The sequence below is a fragment of the Rhinatrema bivittatum genome, chromosome 1 (assembly GCF_901001135.1).
Source record: "Rhinatrema bivittatum chromosome 1, aRhiBiv1.1, whole genome shotgun sequence".
In the NCBI taxonomy this organism is placed as follows: domain Eukaryota; kingdom Metazoa; phylum Chordata; class Amphibia; order Gymnophiona; family Rhinatrematidae; genus Rhinatrema; species Rhinatrema bivittatum.
In genome coordinates this window covers 158,725,857-158,743,595 of record NC_042615.1, presented here as the reverse complement: position 1 = coordinate 158,743,595, position 17,739 = coordinate 158,725,857, and the positions used below count along the sequence as shown (strand labels likewise).

Below are 17,739 nucleotides of genomic sequence, written 5' to 3'. Positions count from 1 at the left end.
CCAAGTTGTCCAGTTGCATCATACGGTGTAAGTGATTATGCCAAGCCCAAAAAGGAGCACCCGTCTCACACCAGAACAATAGAATTACTTTTTTCCCCACCGCACACGCCTTCTTAAGAAATAAACAAGGTTTGTACCCCGGATGAGCAATGGGGGAATGCAATCAAATAAGACCAATTGTGGAAAGAGCGGGATTTGGATATCCAAAAGGTCCCCCAGATAGCCCACAATCTTTTTCCAAAAAGTTTTGATTGGGGGGCATACCCAAAAAGAATGGGATAGTGTACCGGTCGTCACGTGACAACGCGGACATGAGATTGTTGCTGTAAGTTTGGAATGATACGTGACATGGGGGGAAATATAAGCTCTCCGAAGAAATTTGTATTGCATTTCCCTTTAGTACATGTTGACAGAAATGGCTGCAATATGCTTCATACAAACAGAGAAAACATCTACAGTCACCAAAAAAGCTCCATCATGATTCCATCTCTCTACCATTGTGTGGTATGTATCTATTCTGAGACGCCTAAGTAACCCTTTATAGTATATTGACAAAGAAGGTGTTTGCTGTTTTTCAAACAGAAAAAAGGCATCCAAAGTATGAAAAACTGATAGTTGCCTGACGGGCTCAGAAAGGGAGTGTACATAATGATGAATTTGCAAGTACGCAAAAAGGTGGACATCAATTTGTCCATACAGGTTTTTCAATTTGGCAAAGGGGAGTAATTTACCATCCTCATCCAGCAAATGTCCCAATTGCGTAATTCCCCCTCTGCATCCAACTGCAAAAACTGGAGGTTTGAGAGCCTGGGAGAAACTCCTGATTGCCCAAAATGGGCAGTAAATAAGAACATACTCTAGGCACCCTCAATTGCTTAGTTAGAAATATCCAAGCCCTCCGAAAGGGTGTAATCAGTGTGCTGTGGGATAACGAAGGAGGTAGGGCTGCCAAAGGAGCTTGTAGAACAAATCTCAAATCCAGTGGGGCCACCAGCGTTTTCTCAGCCAAAATGTTTACAAAGTTGGATTCCCCCTAAAAGCCAGTCTCGCAGAAGGCAAAGATTGTCTGCCACATTATATTGAGCAAGATCTGGGACTCCCAAACCTCCCGCCCCTCTCTTCACTTTTAGCCAGAGCAAGGGAATATGAGCCTTCTTACCCCGCCACAGAAAGAGGTGAAGCACTTTGTCAAAATGCAAAATGTCATGGTGTTTATGCAGGAAATTTTGTAAGACATAGAGCCACTTAGGCAGGATTATCATTTTTAAAAGGTTGATACGGCCCCCAAGAGACAATGGTAAATCCTGCCAACCATGGACTTTGTCCTGAGTGAGTTTAGCAGATCTGGTATATTGAGACCATAAATTGCAGCTAAGTCAGTAGACAAAAGGATCCCTAAGTATCTGATAGTGTGCAGCCCAGTGCAGTGGAAAAGCTCCACCCCCACCTCTCCTTGAGTGCCTTTGGGAAGACTAGGGCTTCCGATTTGTCCCAATTGAGCCACAGCCCTGAGAAAGTATCGAAGGAGTTAAAGAAAGCAATGCAGGAAGTGAGTGCTGAGGGTCTGAAAGAAAAACGAAGATATCATCTGCAAATGCTGCATATTTGAATATCTCAGTTTGTGTCCAGGAGTGCACTTGTATTCCTCATATTACAGCCGACTCCTGAATGGCCAGCAGCATGGGTTCTAGGGTAAGAAGGAAAAGGAGAGGGGATAGCGGGCATCCCTGGCGAGTTCCTCTGGTGACAGGAAAGGGGACGCTGGAGAGAGCGGCATGCAGACGCGGCGGTAGCCATCTTCCCAAGGCTAGCGGGGAGAGCAGAGAGAAAGGTGAGGCACAAAGGTTGAAGCCATCTGAGACCAACGGACGCAACAGCAGGACTCAGTCTTTTCGTGGAGCAGTCTGAAACTACACAACCCTCCAGTTCTCCACAGAATATACAATGAGGCCCAGAGGATTCATTTTCTGAGGGAGCCTATAGGGTGCAGATTTCAGGTTTTTCTCAGAGAATGGATCCATATTACTTCAGATCAGTAGGTTTTGGATATAATCCAATATGTTTAAGCTCCAGAAATAAGACCAATAAGAGATAATTATGTAGTTTCTCCTGCTCATGCTCCAGACAAGATTGCCGCTATTCAGGTCACATTGAACAACTTAATTCAATTGCAGACAATTCAGCAGGTTCCAATCAAGGAACATCAGGAAGGTTATTATTCAATATTTTTCCTAATTCCAAAAAAGGATGGTTCATTCAGACTCATTTTGACTCTAAAAGGAATAAATCGGAATATTTATATCCCTTGTTTCACATGGAATCTCTTCATACTATTATTCTTTTGTTCTCTTTTATGGACCACGGAAAGGAGAATCAGCTTTAAAGGCTTCAATTGCTAGGTGGTTAAGAACATAAGAACATAAGAAAATGCCATACTGGGTCAGACCAAGGGTCCATCAAGCCCAGCATCCTGTTTCCAACAGTGGCCAATCCAGGCCATAAGAAATGCTATTTCTTCTGCTTATTTACTGCAGGGTTGAGTTGTGCCGAGATTAATTAAGGCCCATTCAACATAAGCGCAGGCTTCATCTTGGGCTGAAAGATGTTCAGTGAGCCCAGTGGAAGTTTTGCAAAACAGCCACATGGTCTTCTTTAGTACCATTTATAAAACATCACAGGTTGGATGATCTTGCTAGACAAGATGCCAATTTTGGTACTTCAGTCTTAAAAGAGGGATTGTCATCTACCCACCCTTAGATGGGCTTTTGGTATTTCCTATAGGTTGGGGACTGGTGGAGCAGAAGGGAAGAGGAAGGAGAAATTATATCTTACCTATTAACTTTCCTTTACTTCTTTACACCAGTCCACAACACTGCCCATAAAATAAAAAGTTAAAGGATAGTAAATAGAGGGGCCTTCATATTTACTTAATTTATTGTATACAGAGTTTTGACTCTCCTTTGAGAGAATTTTCTTTTTAAAAAAAAATTAATTTTTTTTAAAGTAGGCTGTACATTGCAAGTTAAGTCTTGCAAGGGGTTTCTTTGTATATATTCTTTTTCTTCTTACGTTAAATTGTTTTCATTGATTGCTATTAATATGACATATTATAGAGATGTCATTAAAAAACCCCCAAAACTCTGCCTCAATGTGTGCTGGATGAAAGGATATAACCCGTAGGTTGTGGACTGGTGTAACATAAGTAAAGGAAAGGACAGGAACAGGTAAGACATAATTTCCTAGCATGTAGCAGATGAACTCAGGACCAATGGGTATAGTGTATTCCTGATAGCAGTTGGAGACTGATCAGATTTCAATCTGACATCAGCCCTAGTACATTGAGTGGTCAGACCACTCAATGATTTCAACCACCCTCACGACTCAAGGAAGCTCCAAGCCTTCTCAGCCCCACTCCACCATGCACTTCAGGAAAACCTGCACCTCCGACACGCTTAGTGATCACCTTACCAAAGAACTCCCCAATCTAGACACCTCCAGCCCCAATACAGCCCTCCTCTCTTGGCACAATATCACTGAGGCAATAGCGAATAAACTATGCCCTAAAATGGTGAAAATAATCAACTCGACACATAAGAAGAATCAACCCTGGTTCTCCCTAGAACTTAAGCAGATGAAACAATACCTTAGACACAAAGAATGCGAATGGCGGAAGCTCCCCAACTCCGCTAATTTGTCTGAATACAAACGCACCCTCCACAACTACAGGAATTCCATCTTAAAGACAAAAAGAGACTTCTATGCCAACAGAATTCACGATCTTCAATTTGATGCCAGGACCCTGTTATCTTATGTCTCCCAACTCACAAAATCCTCTACCCCCACCATACCAGACGACCTAGCTCAATCCAAAGCAAATGAACTAGCTCTCTTCTTTCAGAAAAAAACTGCAGACACATTAGCGCGCCTCCCCACCAATGCAACCCCACCCTCCTTATTCTCCAATTCCATTCCTCGTACTGGTGCCATCCTCGACTCCTTCGAACCTACAACCCCACTAGAGATCGAATCTATACTTAAGAGGCTGAAACCATCTAACCACCCAACAGATCACATTCCAACTAAACTACTGCTTCTCATCCCGAATGCTATCTCTAGATCTTTGGCCAACATCATAAATTGCTCACTCTCCCAAGGAATCTACCCAGACAGGCTAAAAACGGCGTCCCTCAAACCCCTCCTGAAGAAACCCAATCTGGACACAAGAGAACCCTCCAATTTCCGCCCAATATCCAACCTCCCTTTTCTGACAAAAATCATGGAGAAAGTGGTAAATACACAACTCTCTGTTTACCTGGAAGAACACAATATCCTCAACCCATCCCAATATGGTTTTCGTAAATCAGCAAGTACAGAAACCCTACTTATCTCCCTTTCCGACCACATCCTCATGGGCCTGGACAAAGGGCTCTCATTTATCCTAGTCCTTCTCAACATATCATCAGCCTTTGACACCGTGAATCACTCCATCCTACTAAATCGCCTATCAGAAATCGGATTAACAGGATCTGCCCACAACTGGTTTAACTCCTTCCTCAGTAACAGAAGCTTCAAAGTAAAAATCAATAACAATGAATCCCCAGACGTCAAATCAACATTAGGCGTACCACAAGGCTCTTCCTTGTCACCCACACTTTTCTATATATAACTCCTTCCCCTCTGTCAATTGCTTACTAACCTAAAATTAAAACACTATCTCTATGCAGACGACGTGCAGATTCTGATTCCTATAACTGAATCCCTCCCTAAATCTCTCGCCTTTTGGGATATCTGCCTCCAATCTATTAATCGTCTGCTCACCAGCTTGAATCTAGTTCTTAATGCAACCAAGACAGAACTCCTAATCATCTCCTCTGACCACTCGGCCTTAATCAATCCACCAGCAGGCAACACCCAGATCACGCAAGTAAGGGACCTAGGAGTAATCATCGATAACCATCTGAATCTTAAGAAATCCGTCGGGATTGCTTTTATAAATTACAAGTCATGAAAAGGCTCAAACCCCTCCTCCACTTCCAGGATTTTAGGACTGTGCTCCAAACCACGCTCTTCTCCAAAACAGATTACTGCAACTCTCTTCTCCTCGGGCTCCCCATCTCATCTATCAAACCATTATAGATGCTTCAAAACGCTGCGGCTAGAATCCTGACCAATACCAACAGAGGAGCACACATCACTCCCATACTACGGAACCTTCACTGGCTGCCAATAAAATATAGAATATTACACAAGGCCCTCACCATAATTCACAAAACCATTCATAATCAGCAACAACTGGACCTCCAGATTCCTCTCAAATTATACTCATCTACTAGACCTATCAGAGAAGCATATAAAGGCACCCTGCAAACCCCCCCAACGAAATCCACTCGCTTATCATCCACCAAAGAAACGAGCTTTTTCTACTGCCGGCCCAGCCATCTGGAACAAGATGCCCACAGACCTCAGACTAGAACCATGCCCTCTAACCTTCCGAAAAAAACTCAAGACATGGCTCTTCCTCCAAGCCTTCTCATAACTTACATATCCAGCAATTTCTTCACCAGACCAGACACTGATTCCTAACTAAACACCCCTACAAGTTTAGGCATTATATTTTATGCCTCTCTTCTTTATATTATTGCATTATCTAATTTATTCAGCTATTCTTCCTATTTCTCTGGCTATCCTAGCCCTCCATGTTAAAACCTCCTTGTTATATGTAACTTTCGCCTCTTGTTAAATGGTTGATTATGTTTTACCCCTTGTTATATGTAAACCGATCTGATATGAATTTCTTTCATGAAGGTCGGTATATAAAAATGTTAAATAAATAAATATACCCCTGCAGGAAGTACACCTCTTCAGTATTTTCTGTCTCCATAGCAGTTCGGGAGTCTTTGCATGCTAGCACAGCGTTAAAGTAAATTTACAAAGAAAAATCCAAAACAAGAAGAAATCTTACCTCTACAGACGAGCCTCGCTCTCCTGCGGTGACACCCATTGGGTCCCTCCCCCCCAGTTGAGAATTCCCGAGGTGATTTCCCCGATCCCTCGGAGGTAAGCCGCGGTCTGGCTGCCGTCCCTCGGCGGGGACCTACCCCCGACATTGGGTGAGGATGAGAGGCAGCGGGTGCCACTTCAAGCGCAGCGGTGAAGGTATTTTTCCCTCTTCCCCCCCCTGCAGCCGGAGACTGCCCGGAACGAGACCGGGAAGCGACGAGACAAGGTAAAGTAGAAATCTATTTAAAAGTCTCCGGTCTCCGAAGCTCGAGGAGTCGCACAGGTCGCCAGCCGGGACCAATGCCACAGGGTTGATCTGCCCTAGCAGGACTAGACCCCGGTCAGTTCTGAGGGTCCTCCCATTTTAATCTGTTTGCCGCCCTGTCCGCTGTTCCGACCCGTGCGCACAGAGGCGAGCCGTGTGCACAAATACATTGTGCGCACATCGTCGCGCGCCCAAGTACCGCAGGCACAAGCGACACAAACAGCCACGCACTTACTGTGCCGGGCGCATACCTTCGATCTGGGCGCACAACAGCGCGCACACCTCCCTGAGCGCATCCCAATCCTACGTGCACAACTTCGACGCACCAGAGCGCATAACTGTATTTTACGTACTCAAAGCCATGGCACCACCGGAAAAGAAGCTCAAGGCTTTAGGGCCTCTGCCCAGCATGCCACATTAGAGCTGCACAGCAAGAGGAGGCCATCGCCCTGTATATATAGTACGAGGAGGCCCTGGGGGATCCAGCCCATGGCCTCTCCCCCAGCCGGTGCCGGGTTCCAGCTCCTCAAACAGTACGCTGGACCCTAGCGTCTCCCAGCAGGACCCTCCCTCAAACGGGGCTCCCCAGGGACAAAAAGCGCCTCTTAATTTAGACCCAGCATCTATCTCCTGGGTGGAATTCTTCAAAGGCCTGCATACATTCGTCCACATGCAACCGGAGCCTTCGATAATACGGCCACAAGCTCCACCAGAGGACCTCAACATCCCGGGACCCTTTATGCCCAGGGAAGTGATTCCACTGCCCAGAAGCCCCACCTTCAGGGACACGGACAACTCGGATGAGGAATCAGAACCCCTGGAGGAAGAGGAACTCCCTCTGAGAACAGAGCCCCACAGAACCATGAGGCGCTTCTTCACCAAGGACGAGCTTCCAGACCTGGTCTCACGCAGCTTGAAAGAGCTTGCTATCCCGGGCACAAGTGCCTCGGGGGAACCTAAGACGAATCCCCTGCTAGAGGGACTCCGGCAGACCTCCCATCATTTCCCACTGTTACAAGCCTCCAGCAGCTAATTGACCTGGAAAGGGATGCCCCGGAGACTACGTTCAAAGGGGGGCGTGCTCTGGCAGCCATGTACCCTCTGGACCCAGCTGCCAAAGACCTCCTGGCGTGTCCGAAAGTGGATGCCATGGTCTGCGCAGTTTTGAAGCGCACTACTATCTCAGTGGAGGGAGGAGCAGCACTCAAAGATACTCAAGACAGATGTCTGGAATCTATCCTCAAACAGTCCTTTGACTTCTCCGCTATGTCTCTACAGATCGTGGCCTGTTGTGCCGTGGTGACACGCGCCTGCTTATCACAGACCAGGAACAACACTCCTGGGGAAGCCCTGGAACCAGCAGTATCATTCCTCACGGATGCCGCTTCTGATCTGTTGTTTTCACACCGCAGCTAGAGGAGTGTCATCAGCCGTGGCAGCCAGAAGACAACTCTGGCTCCGAAGCTGATCGGCTGTCGCATCTTCCAAAACGAGACTCACAAGGATGCCCTTCAAGGGAACCCTCCTGTTCCGAAGCGAACTAGAGAAACTAGCCAACAAATGGGGCGAATCCCCACCGCCACGGCTACCGGAGGACAGGAATAAGAGAAACCAGCGACCCTTCCCCTGAACTTCAGGGGTAGAGGATCACAGCGCTTCAACCCATACAGAAGCACATATCAAGAGGCTCGCCCCGCAGGCAGGAGCCAGTCCTTTTGGAACAAGCACAACAAAAGGGGAGCCAGCTCGGGCCCAGGCCCCAGTCGCACCCCACAATGAAAATCAGCCGACCCTTTCAAAGGAAGAAAGCCATAGGGGGCAGACTTGCCCTAGTCTACCAAAGATGGGTCGAGATAACTTCGGACAAGTGGATCCTAGCCATCATTCGAGAGGGATATTACCTGGATTTCCACCACCTCCCTCCAGACAAGTTTGTGGAATCCCCCTGCCACGACCCTTCCAAGAGGAGGGCAGTGGAAGCTACACTGACCAGATTGCTGACCTTAGAGGCTATAACAACGGTGCCTCCACAACAAGTAAATACTGGACATTATTCCATCTATTTTATCGTTCCCAAGAAAGAGGGGGAACATTCAGGCCTATCCTGGACCTCAAGTCGGTCAACTGTCATCTGAAGATTCCTTGCTTCCGCATGGAAACCCTATGCTCGGTAATAAGGGTGATACAACCGGGAGAGTTCCTTACATCCCTGGATCTGTCGCAAGCCTACCTAAACATTCCGATCCATCAAGAGCATCAGCGTTTTCTATGCTTCACGATCCTGGACCGTCATTACCACTTCCGGGCACTACCATTCGGGTTAGCCACAGCACCCCGGACGTTCACCATGATCATAGTGGTGGTGGCAGCAACACTGAGGAAGGAAGGAATCCTCGTAAACCCTTATCTAGATGATTGGCTGATCAGGGCGAAATCCCCAGAGCAAAGCCACCAGGCGACCAACAGAGTCAAAACTCTACTGGAGAGCCTTGGGTGGGTGGTCAACATGAACAAGAGCTATCTGCAGCCCTCCTCGGCCTCATGGCATCCACACTGGAAGTAGTGCCATGGGCAAGAGCTCACATGAGACCCTTACAGCGCTCACTACTATGACGATGGAATCCACTGTCCCAGAACTACACCGTACGTCTTCAGCTCCTGGACAAAGTTCGGACCCAACTACGATGGTGGCTACAAGAAGGCCATCTGAGCCAAGGAGTGAGACTATCCACACCTACCTGGATCCTGCTCACCATGGACGCCATCCTACAAGGATGGGGAGCACACTGCCAGGAGTTAACCGCCTAAGACTAGCCTGCCAACGGTTCGGTCACAGACTCCGAGACAAATCAGTCAGAGTAATGTCTGACAATGCCACAACTGTGGCCTACATCAACCGTCAGGGAGGAACCAGAAGCCAACAGGTGTCTCTGGAAATAGACCCCCTAATGGCATGGGCGAAGCGAATCTTCAAGAGATCTCGGCCGTCCACATCGCAGGGAAAGACAACGTCGCTGCGGATTACCTCAGCAGAGAAAGTCTTACCCGGGCAAATGGAGGCTGTCGACCACAGCATTCCAATTGATAGTAAACAGTTGGGGAACAACAACCATGGACCTCCTGGCAAACTGGTCCAATGCCCAAGTGCCCAGCTTCTTCAGCCGCAGGCAGGAACCCCAGTCCCAGGGAATAGATACCCTGGTACAGACCTGGCCGCTGGAGACTCTGTTATATGCCTTCCCGCCGTGGCCCCTATTGGGCGCAATCATCCACAAAATAGAAAACCATAGGAGACCAGTACTTCTAGTGGCCCCGGACTGGCCAAGAAGACCGTGTTACGCAGACATGCGAAGACTGCTGACAGGGAGCCCCCTCCCGCTACCTCCATACAGAGACCTGCTCCAACAAGGACCGATCCTCCACTAGGATCCAACTCAGTTCTCTCTTACGGTCTGGCCATTGAGAGGACTCGCCTGAGGAAGAGTGGATACTCTGGGGCAGTAATTGACACCCTACTCCGAGCACGCAAGTTCTCCACATTCCTAACATATAAGGATTTGGAGAGTATTCAAAGCCTGGTGCGAGGACCGCGACATCGTTCCACGCTCAGTCAAAATTCCTGCGATTTTGGAATTCCTGCAGAATGGACTACAGAAGGGATTGTCTCTCAACTCCATCAAGGTACAGGGGGCTGCATTGTCATGCTACGGAACCAAGAGCGAGAGCGGCAGCATAGCCTCGCACCTGGATGTCTCCCGCTTTCTGAAAGGAGTCAAGCAGATCCGACCACCCCTAAAGTGGCTGGTGCCTCTTTGGAACCTCAACCTGGTCCTAAATTTCTTAGCAGGAGCCTCTTTCAGACCTCTTAGTGGCCTGTCTCTCCGACTATTAACATTGAAGACAGCCTTCCTCGTGGCAATATGTTCAGCCTGTCGTATCTCCGAGCTACAAGCACTGTCCTGCCGGGAGCCATTCCTCAGACTCACCCTGGGAACCATCCAGTTACGCACAGTTCCGTCATTCCTCCCCAAAGTGGTGTCTCACTTCAATCTCAACCAAACCATCTTGCTACCATTGCCAGATGAGCATAAGAATTCGGAAGAGTCTTGCAGTCTACACCATCTCAACATCAGCAGACTCCTAGTCCGATACCTGGAAAGGTCGGAATCCGTACAAAAGATGGACCATTTATTCGTCCTTCATAGCAGGAAGAAGCAAGGGGAAGCGACCTCACGAGCAACCATAGCCCGCTGGATCAAAGAAGTCATCAAGGCGGCCTACGTAGAAGCAGGCAAGCCCCACCGCCTTTACAAGTCAAAGCCCATTCCACTAGAGCCCAGGCAGTGTCCTGGGAGGAAACCAAGATGCTGTCGCCCGCCGAGATCTGTCTGGCGGCGACATGGTCCTCATCCACACCTTCTCCAGGTTTTACCGCTTGGATGTTCAGGCTCGAGGGGACACAGCATTTGCAAGGGCAGTACTAAGTGGGTCACGGGCAGGCCTTCCACCCAGTTCGGAAGTAGCTTTTATACATCCCATTGGTCCTGAGTTCATCTGCTTCACGTTAGGAAATGGAGAAATTACTTACCTGATAATTTCGTTTTCCTTAGTGTAGACAGATGGACTCAGCATCCCACCCACGGCTGCCGTTAGTCATGGAATACTCGAGTGACATCACCGACAGCGAGCGATTCCACGGGTAAGCCATGCTTTTCTCCAACTAGAACACCCATCCTACCGGGTGGCGACGTTTCTCGGTTGAGGGCACTGGCGGTCTCCAGCTATAACCAATTCAACCAGTTCAAATTAATCAAGTTAACCAAGTTATAAAGTTATTCAAGTTATCCAAGTTATAAAGTTAATCAAGTTATTCAAATTATTCAGTCATACATATATCCACAATTGCATTCCGAGGACAATACTGAAGAGCTGCACTTCCTGCAGGGGTATATGTACTAGGGCTGATGTCAGATTGAAATCTGATCCGTCTCCAACTGCTATCAGGAGTACACTACACCCATTGGTCCTGAGTCCATCTGTCTACACTAAGGAAAATGAAATTATCAGGTAAGTAATTTCTCCATTTCTCCTTCCCACCCAAAAAATATTAAACAAAAAAAATGTATTTTATTTATAAATATTTATATTTCACTTGTAGCAAAAAACATGCTAAACATATATAAATACAATGTTATAAATACTTATCTAAATAAAATGTTATATAAACCATCAATGTGAGTGATGTCACCGAGTGAGTCAGCTGCTTTTGACAGTGTTTGACATCACAAAGATGCCTCAGCCCTTACTGTCACACCAAAACAGCTTGAAACAACCACAGTAGGGTTAATTTAATATCTTTTCAACAAAATGCCTTTTCATGTAACACAAAAAATTCACAGTGATTTCTCACTATATATAGGATTTATGTCTCACAGCTCACTCATGAGGAAAAGGGTTTCTGTAAACAGCCCATGGCCTCTTCACTTGCAAGTTACAGAAATTCCTCCTCCCAACAATCATGATCAGTGAGAAGCAAATCTACATCTAGTAGTTATCCTGTCAGAGTATACATGTTACTTGTACATAAACTTGTATCTGATTGCCATACATATTGTGCTAATGGTGGTTTCATCCTCTCTACTCTCTGGTCTAGAGAAGAGTTCCTATTTGGCTGAAAAAAGACTGTGCTGCCAAACTGAAGGAGAAACAGCTGCAGGAAATGTACCCAAACCTCGATCAAAAGCTTCTCATGGACATCTTCAGGGACAACAGGTGAGAGGGCATTTTTTTTCCTTTGAGATGTTGGCTGGAGAATGCTACCATTTTATTATTTCCCTTATTGCTATTACAAGCTGTTAAGCCCATTAAAACGGGCTCCTCCCCCTCCCCCTCTCTCCTCCCTCTCTCCTCCTCCCTCTCTCCTGTCTCCTCCCCCCTCCCTAACTCTCACCCTCCCTAACTCTCACCCTCCCTAACTCTCACCACCAAGTTCGCTGCTCCTCGCCACCCCCTCCCCCTCACCACCAAGTTCGCTGCTCCTCGCCACCCCCCTCCCCCTCACCACCAAGTTCGCTGCTCCTCGCCACCCCCCTCCCCCTCACCACCAAGTTCGCTGCTCCTTGCTGCTCCTTGCCACTCCCCTCACCACCGAGTTCGCTGCTCCTTGCTGCTGCCGCCACCTCCCTCCCTCCCTCCCCGAGTTCGCCGCTCCCCGCCCCCTCCCTCACCACCGAGTTCGCCGCTCCCCGCCCCCTCCCTCACCACCGAGTTCGCCGTGCCTCGCTGCCGCCGCCCCCTCCCTCACCACCGAGTTTGCCGCTGCCGCCGCCCCCTCCCTCACCACCGAGTTTGCCGCTCCTCGCTGCCGCCGCCGCCCCTCCCTCACCACCGAGTTCGCCGCTCCTCGCTGCCGCCACCCCCTCCTTCACCACCCCTCGCTGCCGCCACCCCCTTCCTCAGCACCGAGTTTGCCGCCACCGCTCCTCGCTGTCGCCACCGCCGCTCCTCACCGCCGATAGTGCTCCTCACCACCGATAGTGCTCCTCACCGCCGCCATGTTTTTCAACAGCTGACGCTCTGCTTGACCAACGTGCTCGCCCGAACATGCGCGGTAGAGCTGGTCTCTACCGCGCATTTGCGGCACGTCGGTCAACCTTCAATTATTAAGTTGATTTGTTTAATGATTGTGCTTTTCTGTGATACATAATAGTTTGAAACACACAAAAAATAAGACATACATTTTCTCTGATAACTCATGTTTTCATAAAATGTTGCACATTTTACAAAATCTGGCAGGGGAACTTTTATTTGTTTATTCATTAGAAAATTTTTCATTTTAATTTTTAGCTTGGTTAATTATTTATGATGTGTATTTTTCCTCGTACCGATTGTTATGATTTTACCTATTATTTTTATTTTATTGATTCTATGTACTAGTTTTATTGTTTGTAAACCGTTGTGACGGCTAGCTCCAAACATCGGTATAAAAAAGCCTAAAAAATAAATAAATAAACTTATGAGCGCAATTGCATAAGATGGTGAAAACATTAATTTTTGGTTAAATTACTGTACTCATTGCCTTTCACACATGAGATTCTTTTCAGTTGGAACTTGCTTTGCATAATGCCATTTATGAACTTAAGACCTACAGCTTGGGTGTGAATCATAAATCCAAGGATGCGTGTCAGATGGGCTTTCTTCCCATACACAGTATTAAATGTTCTCTAGTGATGACTGCCTTACAGAGAAGTTTTGGTAGGGGCTTGGTTTCATTGATGGTGTTACTAGATCTGTCAGTGACCATCAACACAATGGACCATGATATTTTATTAGAATATCTCAGGATCCTTTGTGACGTCAAAGCACCATATGGGACTGGTTTGACACCTCCCTGAAAGATGGAACTCAGAAAGTACAGTTTGGTTCTGAATGTGTGATTCCCAAGCACTTAAATGTGGTATGCAATGAGAATCTGTTTTGTCACCCCTATTTAATATTTCAGTTGCCTTTAGTATGCAGAATGATATCTGACTGTATCTAGAGCTCGGAAAGGATCATTACAAATTTACTGAATATTTAGAAATAAGTAAATGGATGACAGTTAAACTCAGATTAAACCCTTAAAAAGCTATGTTCTGTGGATGAGAAAAGCTACTGTATTTTTCTGTATCTCAGTACTGAATATTTTTTATCGGCAAAATCTGAAGCAATAGTTTTTAGTGTTATTTTGACTGTGAACTAACAAATTCATTCATCAAAATGTGTTAATCAAAATGCGATAATAATGGTATCACACTGTGCAAATATACATTTAGGAAGGGGTGGGATTAGGGAGGAGTTTGGGAGGGAATAATGAAAATGAGGGGCAATATCGCACAGTGCAATAGCATAACGCATGCTATCGCACAGTTTTAACGCCGGAAATAAATACACCTTTTTTCCTGGCATTAAGATGTGCGATATTATCGAAATGGCTGTAACGCAATTCACGATAAATTTTTAGAATTGCATTTCTGAGCTTGATAGAGAGGAGTGGACTGGAGAGAGAGAGAGCCTTTGGGGAGGCATTCGCAGTATGTTAGAGTCCATCAAGCTAGGGTGAGAGAACATAGAAATTTCTTCTTTGTGAGACTTTCCTCACTCCAAATGAAATCAAATCTTCACTGAGGTGTACTGTGCTGTTTGTACATCTCACTCTGCATGATAAACTGGCCCCTAAACCACCACCAACACCTCACCTTGAGCTATTAGATGACCCTCCTATAGGCCTATAAATACTTGATGAATATGAAGGCCTTATAGATAGTCTTTCTGTCTCTCTTTCTCTCTCAGCTCAAGCTGCGAAATAGGAAGTATCGAGAAGCGCTATGTTAAGAACATAAGAAGTTGCCATGCTGGGTCAGACCAAGGGTCCATCAAGCCCAGCATCCTGTTTCAACAGAGGCCAAACCAGGCCACAAGAATCTGGCAATTATACAAACACTAAGAAGATCCCATGCTACTGATGCAATTAATAGCAGTGGCTATTCCCTAAGTAAACTTGATTAATAGCTGTTAATGGACTTCTCCTCCAAGAACTTATCCAAACCTTTTTTGAACCCAGCTACACTAACTGCACCAACCACATCCTCTGGCAACAAATTCCAGAGCTCTACTGTGCGCTGAGTGCTACTTGCTAACTTCATGGAATGACCCCTAGTCCTTCTATTATTTGAAAGTGTAAATAACCGAGTCACATCTACTCGTTCAAGACCTCTCATGATCTTAAAGACCTCTATCATATCCCCCCTCAGCCGTCTCTTCTCCAAGCTGAACAGCCCTAACTTCTTCAGCCTTTCCTCATAGGGTTGCTGTTCCATCCCCTTTATCATTTTGGTTGCCCTTCTCTGTACCTTCTCCATCACAACTATATCTTTTTTGAGATGCGGCGACCAGAATTGTACACAGTATTCAAGGTGCGGTCTCACCGTGGAGTGATATAGAGGCATTATGACATTTCCTTAATGGATCCAAGCCCAATTTAATTGGATCGATCGTTTATTGTGACCTCTATTACTATGTAATTCAAATTGTTTTCCTGGTTAGTTAACTTTCTGACTGTTACCCAGAGTTTTTCTTAGACTTTCATGGTTCCATGTATCGCCTACAGGCAAGTTTTTGTTCATTGTAAACCGGTTTGATTTGTATCTAATGCAAGAAGATTGGTATATAAAAACTAAAAATAAATAAATAAATAAACTTCCGTTTTATTAACCATTCCCTTCCTAATAATTCCTAACCTTCTGTTTGCTTTTTTGACTGCTGCAGCACACTGAGCCGCGGCGATTTTAAAGTATTATCCACTATGATGCCTAGATCTTTTTCCTGGGTGGTAGCTCCTAATATGGAACCTAACATCGTGTAACTACAGCAAGGGTTAATTTTCCCTATGTGCAACACCTTGCACTTGAGCTACAGGGGTCTCCTTTCAGTCTTAATTTTTCTGCGCTGCAGGTAGCATCGTGGTGACGGAGCCCTATGTGAATTCCTCACACATCAAATTTGAGAGAAAAAGCTTTAAAAATTTCTCATTTCATCCCCTACATAGGGGTCTCCCTGCCTCCACCAGCTGGTAAGTACAGTTTTTTTCCTGTTTCGACCGGGCTAAAAGAATTTTTCTGTCAGAAGGCTGTCGATGGCTGTCCGGCCTTCATTATGAAAACGGGCTTCAAAAACTGCCTGAAGTGCCCTTGCACAATGTCTATCACCGACCCGCATGTCGAGTGTGTTCTGTGCTTGCAAGAGTCTCATGATGTTTCTTCCTGCCCTCAATGTGCTGAGATGATTGTCAAGGGCAGGAGAGCCCAACAAGAGAAGATGGAACATCTCTTCCATATTCAACTTATTCCATCGACGTCGATGTCGACTCAATCATCTCTGGCTGGAAGAGATCCTGTAGCAAGGACCTGCTCTCCAGGTGATGTATTGTCCTCTCGCACTGAGGACAAGTCTCCCAGGACTACTGCCCAGGAGGGGGAAGGGTTAGGCTGACCATCATAGTTGGTGATTCGATTATTAGAAATATAGATAGGGTGGCTGGTGGACGTGAGGATCGCCTGGTAACTTGCCTGCCTGGTGCGAAGGTGGCAGACCTCACGCATCACCTAGATAGGATTATAGAGAATGCTGGGGAGGAGCTGGCTGTCGTGGTACATGTGGGCACCGACGACATACGAAAATGTGGGAGAGAGGTTCTGGAAGCCAAATTTAGGATTTTAGGTAGGAAGTTGAAATCCAGAACCTCCAGGGTGGCATTCTCTGAAATGCTTCCTGTTCCACGTGCAGGTCCCCAGAGGCAGGCAGAGCTCCAGAGTTTCAATGCATGGATGAGACGATGGTTCAGGAAAAAGGGATTCAGCTTTGAAAGGAACTGGGGAAACTTTTGGGGAAAGGGGGGTCGTTTCTGAAAAGATGGGCTCCATCTTAACCAGAGTGGAACCAAGCTGCTGGCACTAACTTTCAAAAAGGAGATATAGAGCAGCTTTTAAACTAGAACAAGGGGGAAAGCCAACAGTTACTCAGCAGTGCATGGTTCGTAGAAATGTATCCTTGAAGGATACTAATGAAACAGGAGAGTTAGGGCATCCCAACAGAGAGGTTCCATTAAAAGCAAATATAGTCCATGTGCCTATATGTAAAAAAAATCACCGAAGCTAATGATTTCCGAATTATCCCTAACAACTGAAAAGCAGGTTGTTAATACAAACAAAAAATACACTTTGAAATGTCTGTATGCCAGTGCCAGAAGTCTGAGAATTAAGATGGGAAAGTTAGAGTGTATAGCAGTAAATGATGAGATTGACATAATTGGCATCACAGAGACTTGGTAGAAGGAAGATAACCAATGGGACAGTGCTATATCAGGATACAAATTATATCGCAATGATAGGGAGAATCAACTTGGTGGGGGTGTGGCACTTTATATCCGGGAGGATTTAGAGTCCAACAGGATAAAGATCATATTTATTTATTTATTTAAAAAATTTTCTATACTGTCGTTAAGTTAAATATTTAAAAGTTAAAGTTAAAAGTTAAAGTTTTAGTTAAGTTAAGTTAAAAAGTTAAGTTAAAAAGTTAAAAATTTATTGTTCTATGTATTTCTGTTATAATTGTTATCATGTTATAATGTAAAATAGGGCTGATCTCGCCCTATTCTTTTAGTTACCTGGAAACCGATGTGATATCTCGATTGAATGTCGGTATATAAAAGAAATAAATAATAATAATAAATAATATCATCACAACGGTTTACAGAAGGGCACGATAAAGAGAAATATGGTTGGTATAGATTACAAATTACTTGTGTGCCATCATAGTACGGTAACAATTTAAAATAATAAACTAGGTGTGTAAGTTAAACCTGATTGTTAGGAACAAATTAGGCAGTTTGATTTTAACATTAATATGCTTATGTAAGTTACTAAAAACTTCTAGCT

General features: G+C 45.7%; 1 protein-coding gene across 3 annotated transcripts in view; it reads left to right on the top strand.

Annotated features, from left to right (window-relative positions):
- Nucleotides 1-17,739, top strand: part of N4BP2 (NEDD4 binding protein 2) — a 501,549-nt gene that overhangs the window by 377,711 nt on the left and 106,099 nt on the right. For all 3 annotated transcript variants that reach the window (XR_003854530.1, XM_029589135.1, XM_029589126.1), the window contains exon 12: nucleotides 11,919-12,037. Coding sequence is in view for 2 of the 3 variants with exons in the window: in XM_029589135.1 (XP_029444995.1) it covers nucleotides 11,919-12,037 (119 nt within the window). In the remaining variant the exon portion in view is untranslated. The remainder of the gene's footprint in view (nucleotides 1-11,918; nucleotides 12,038-17,739) is intronic.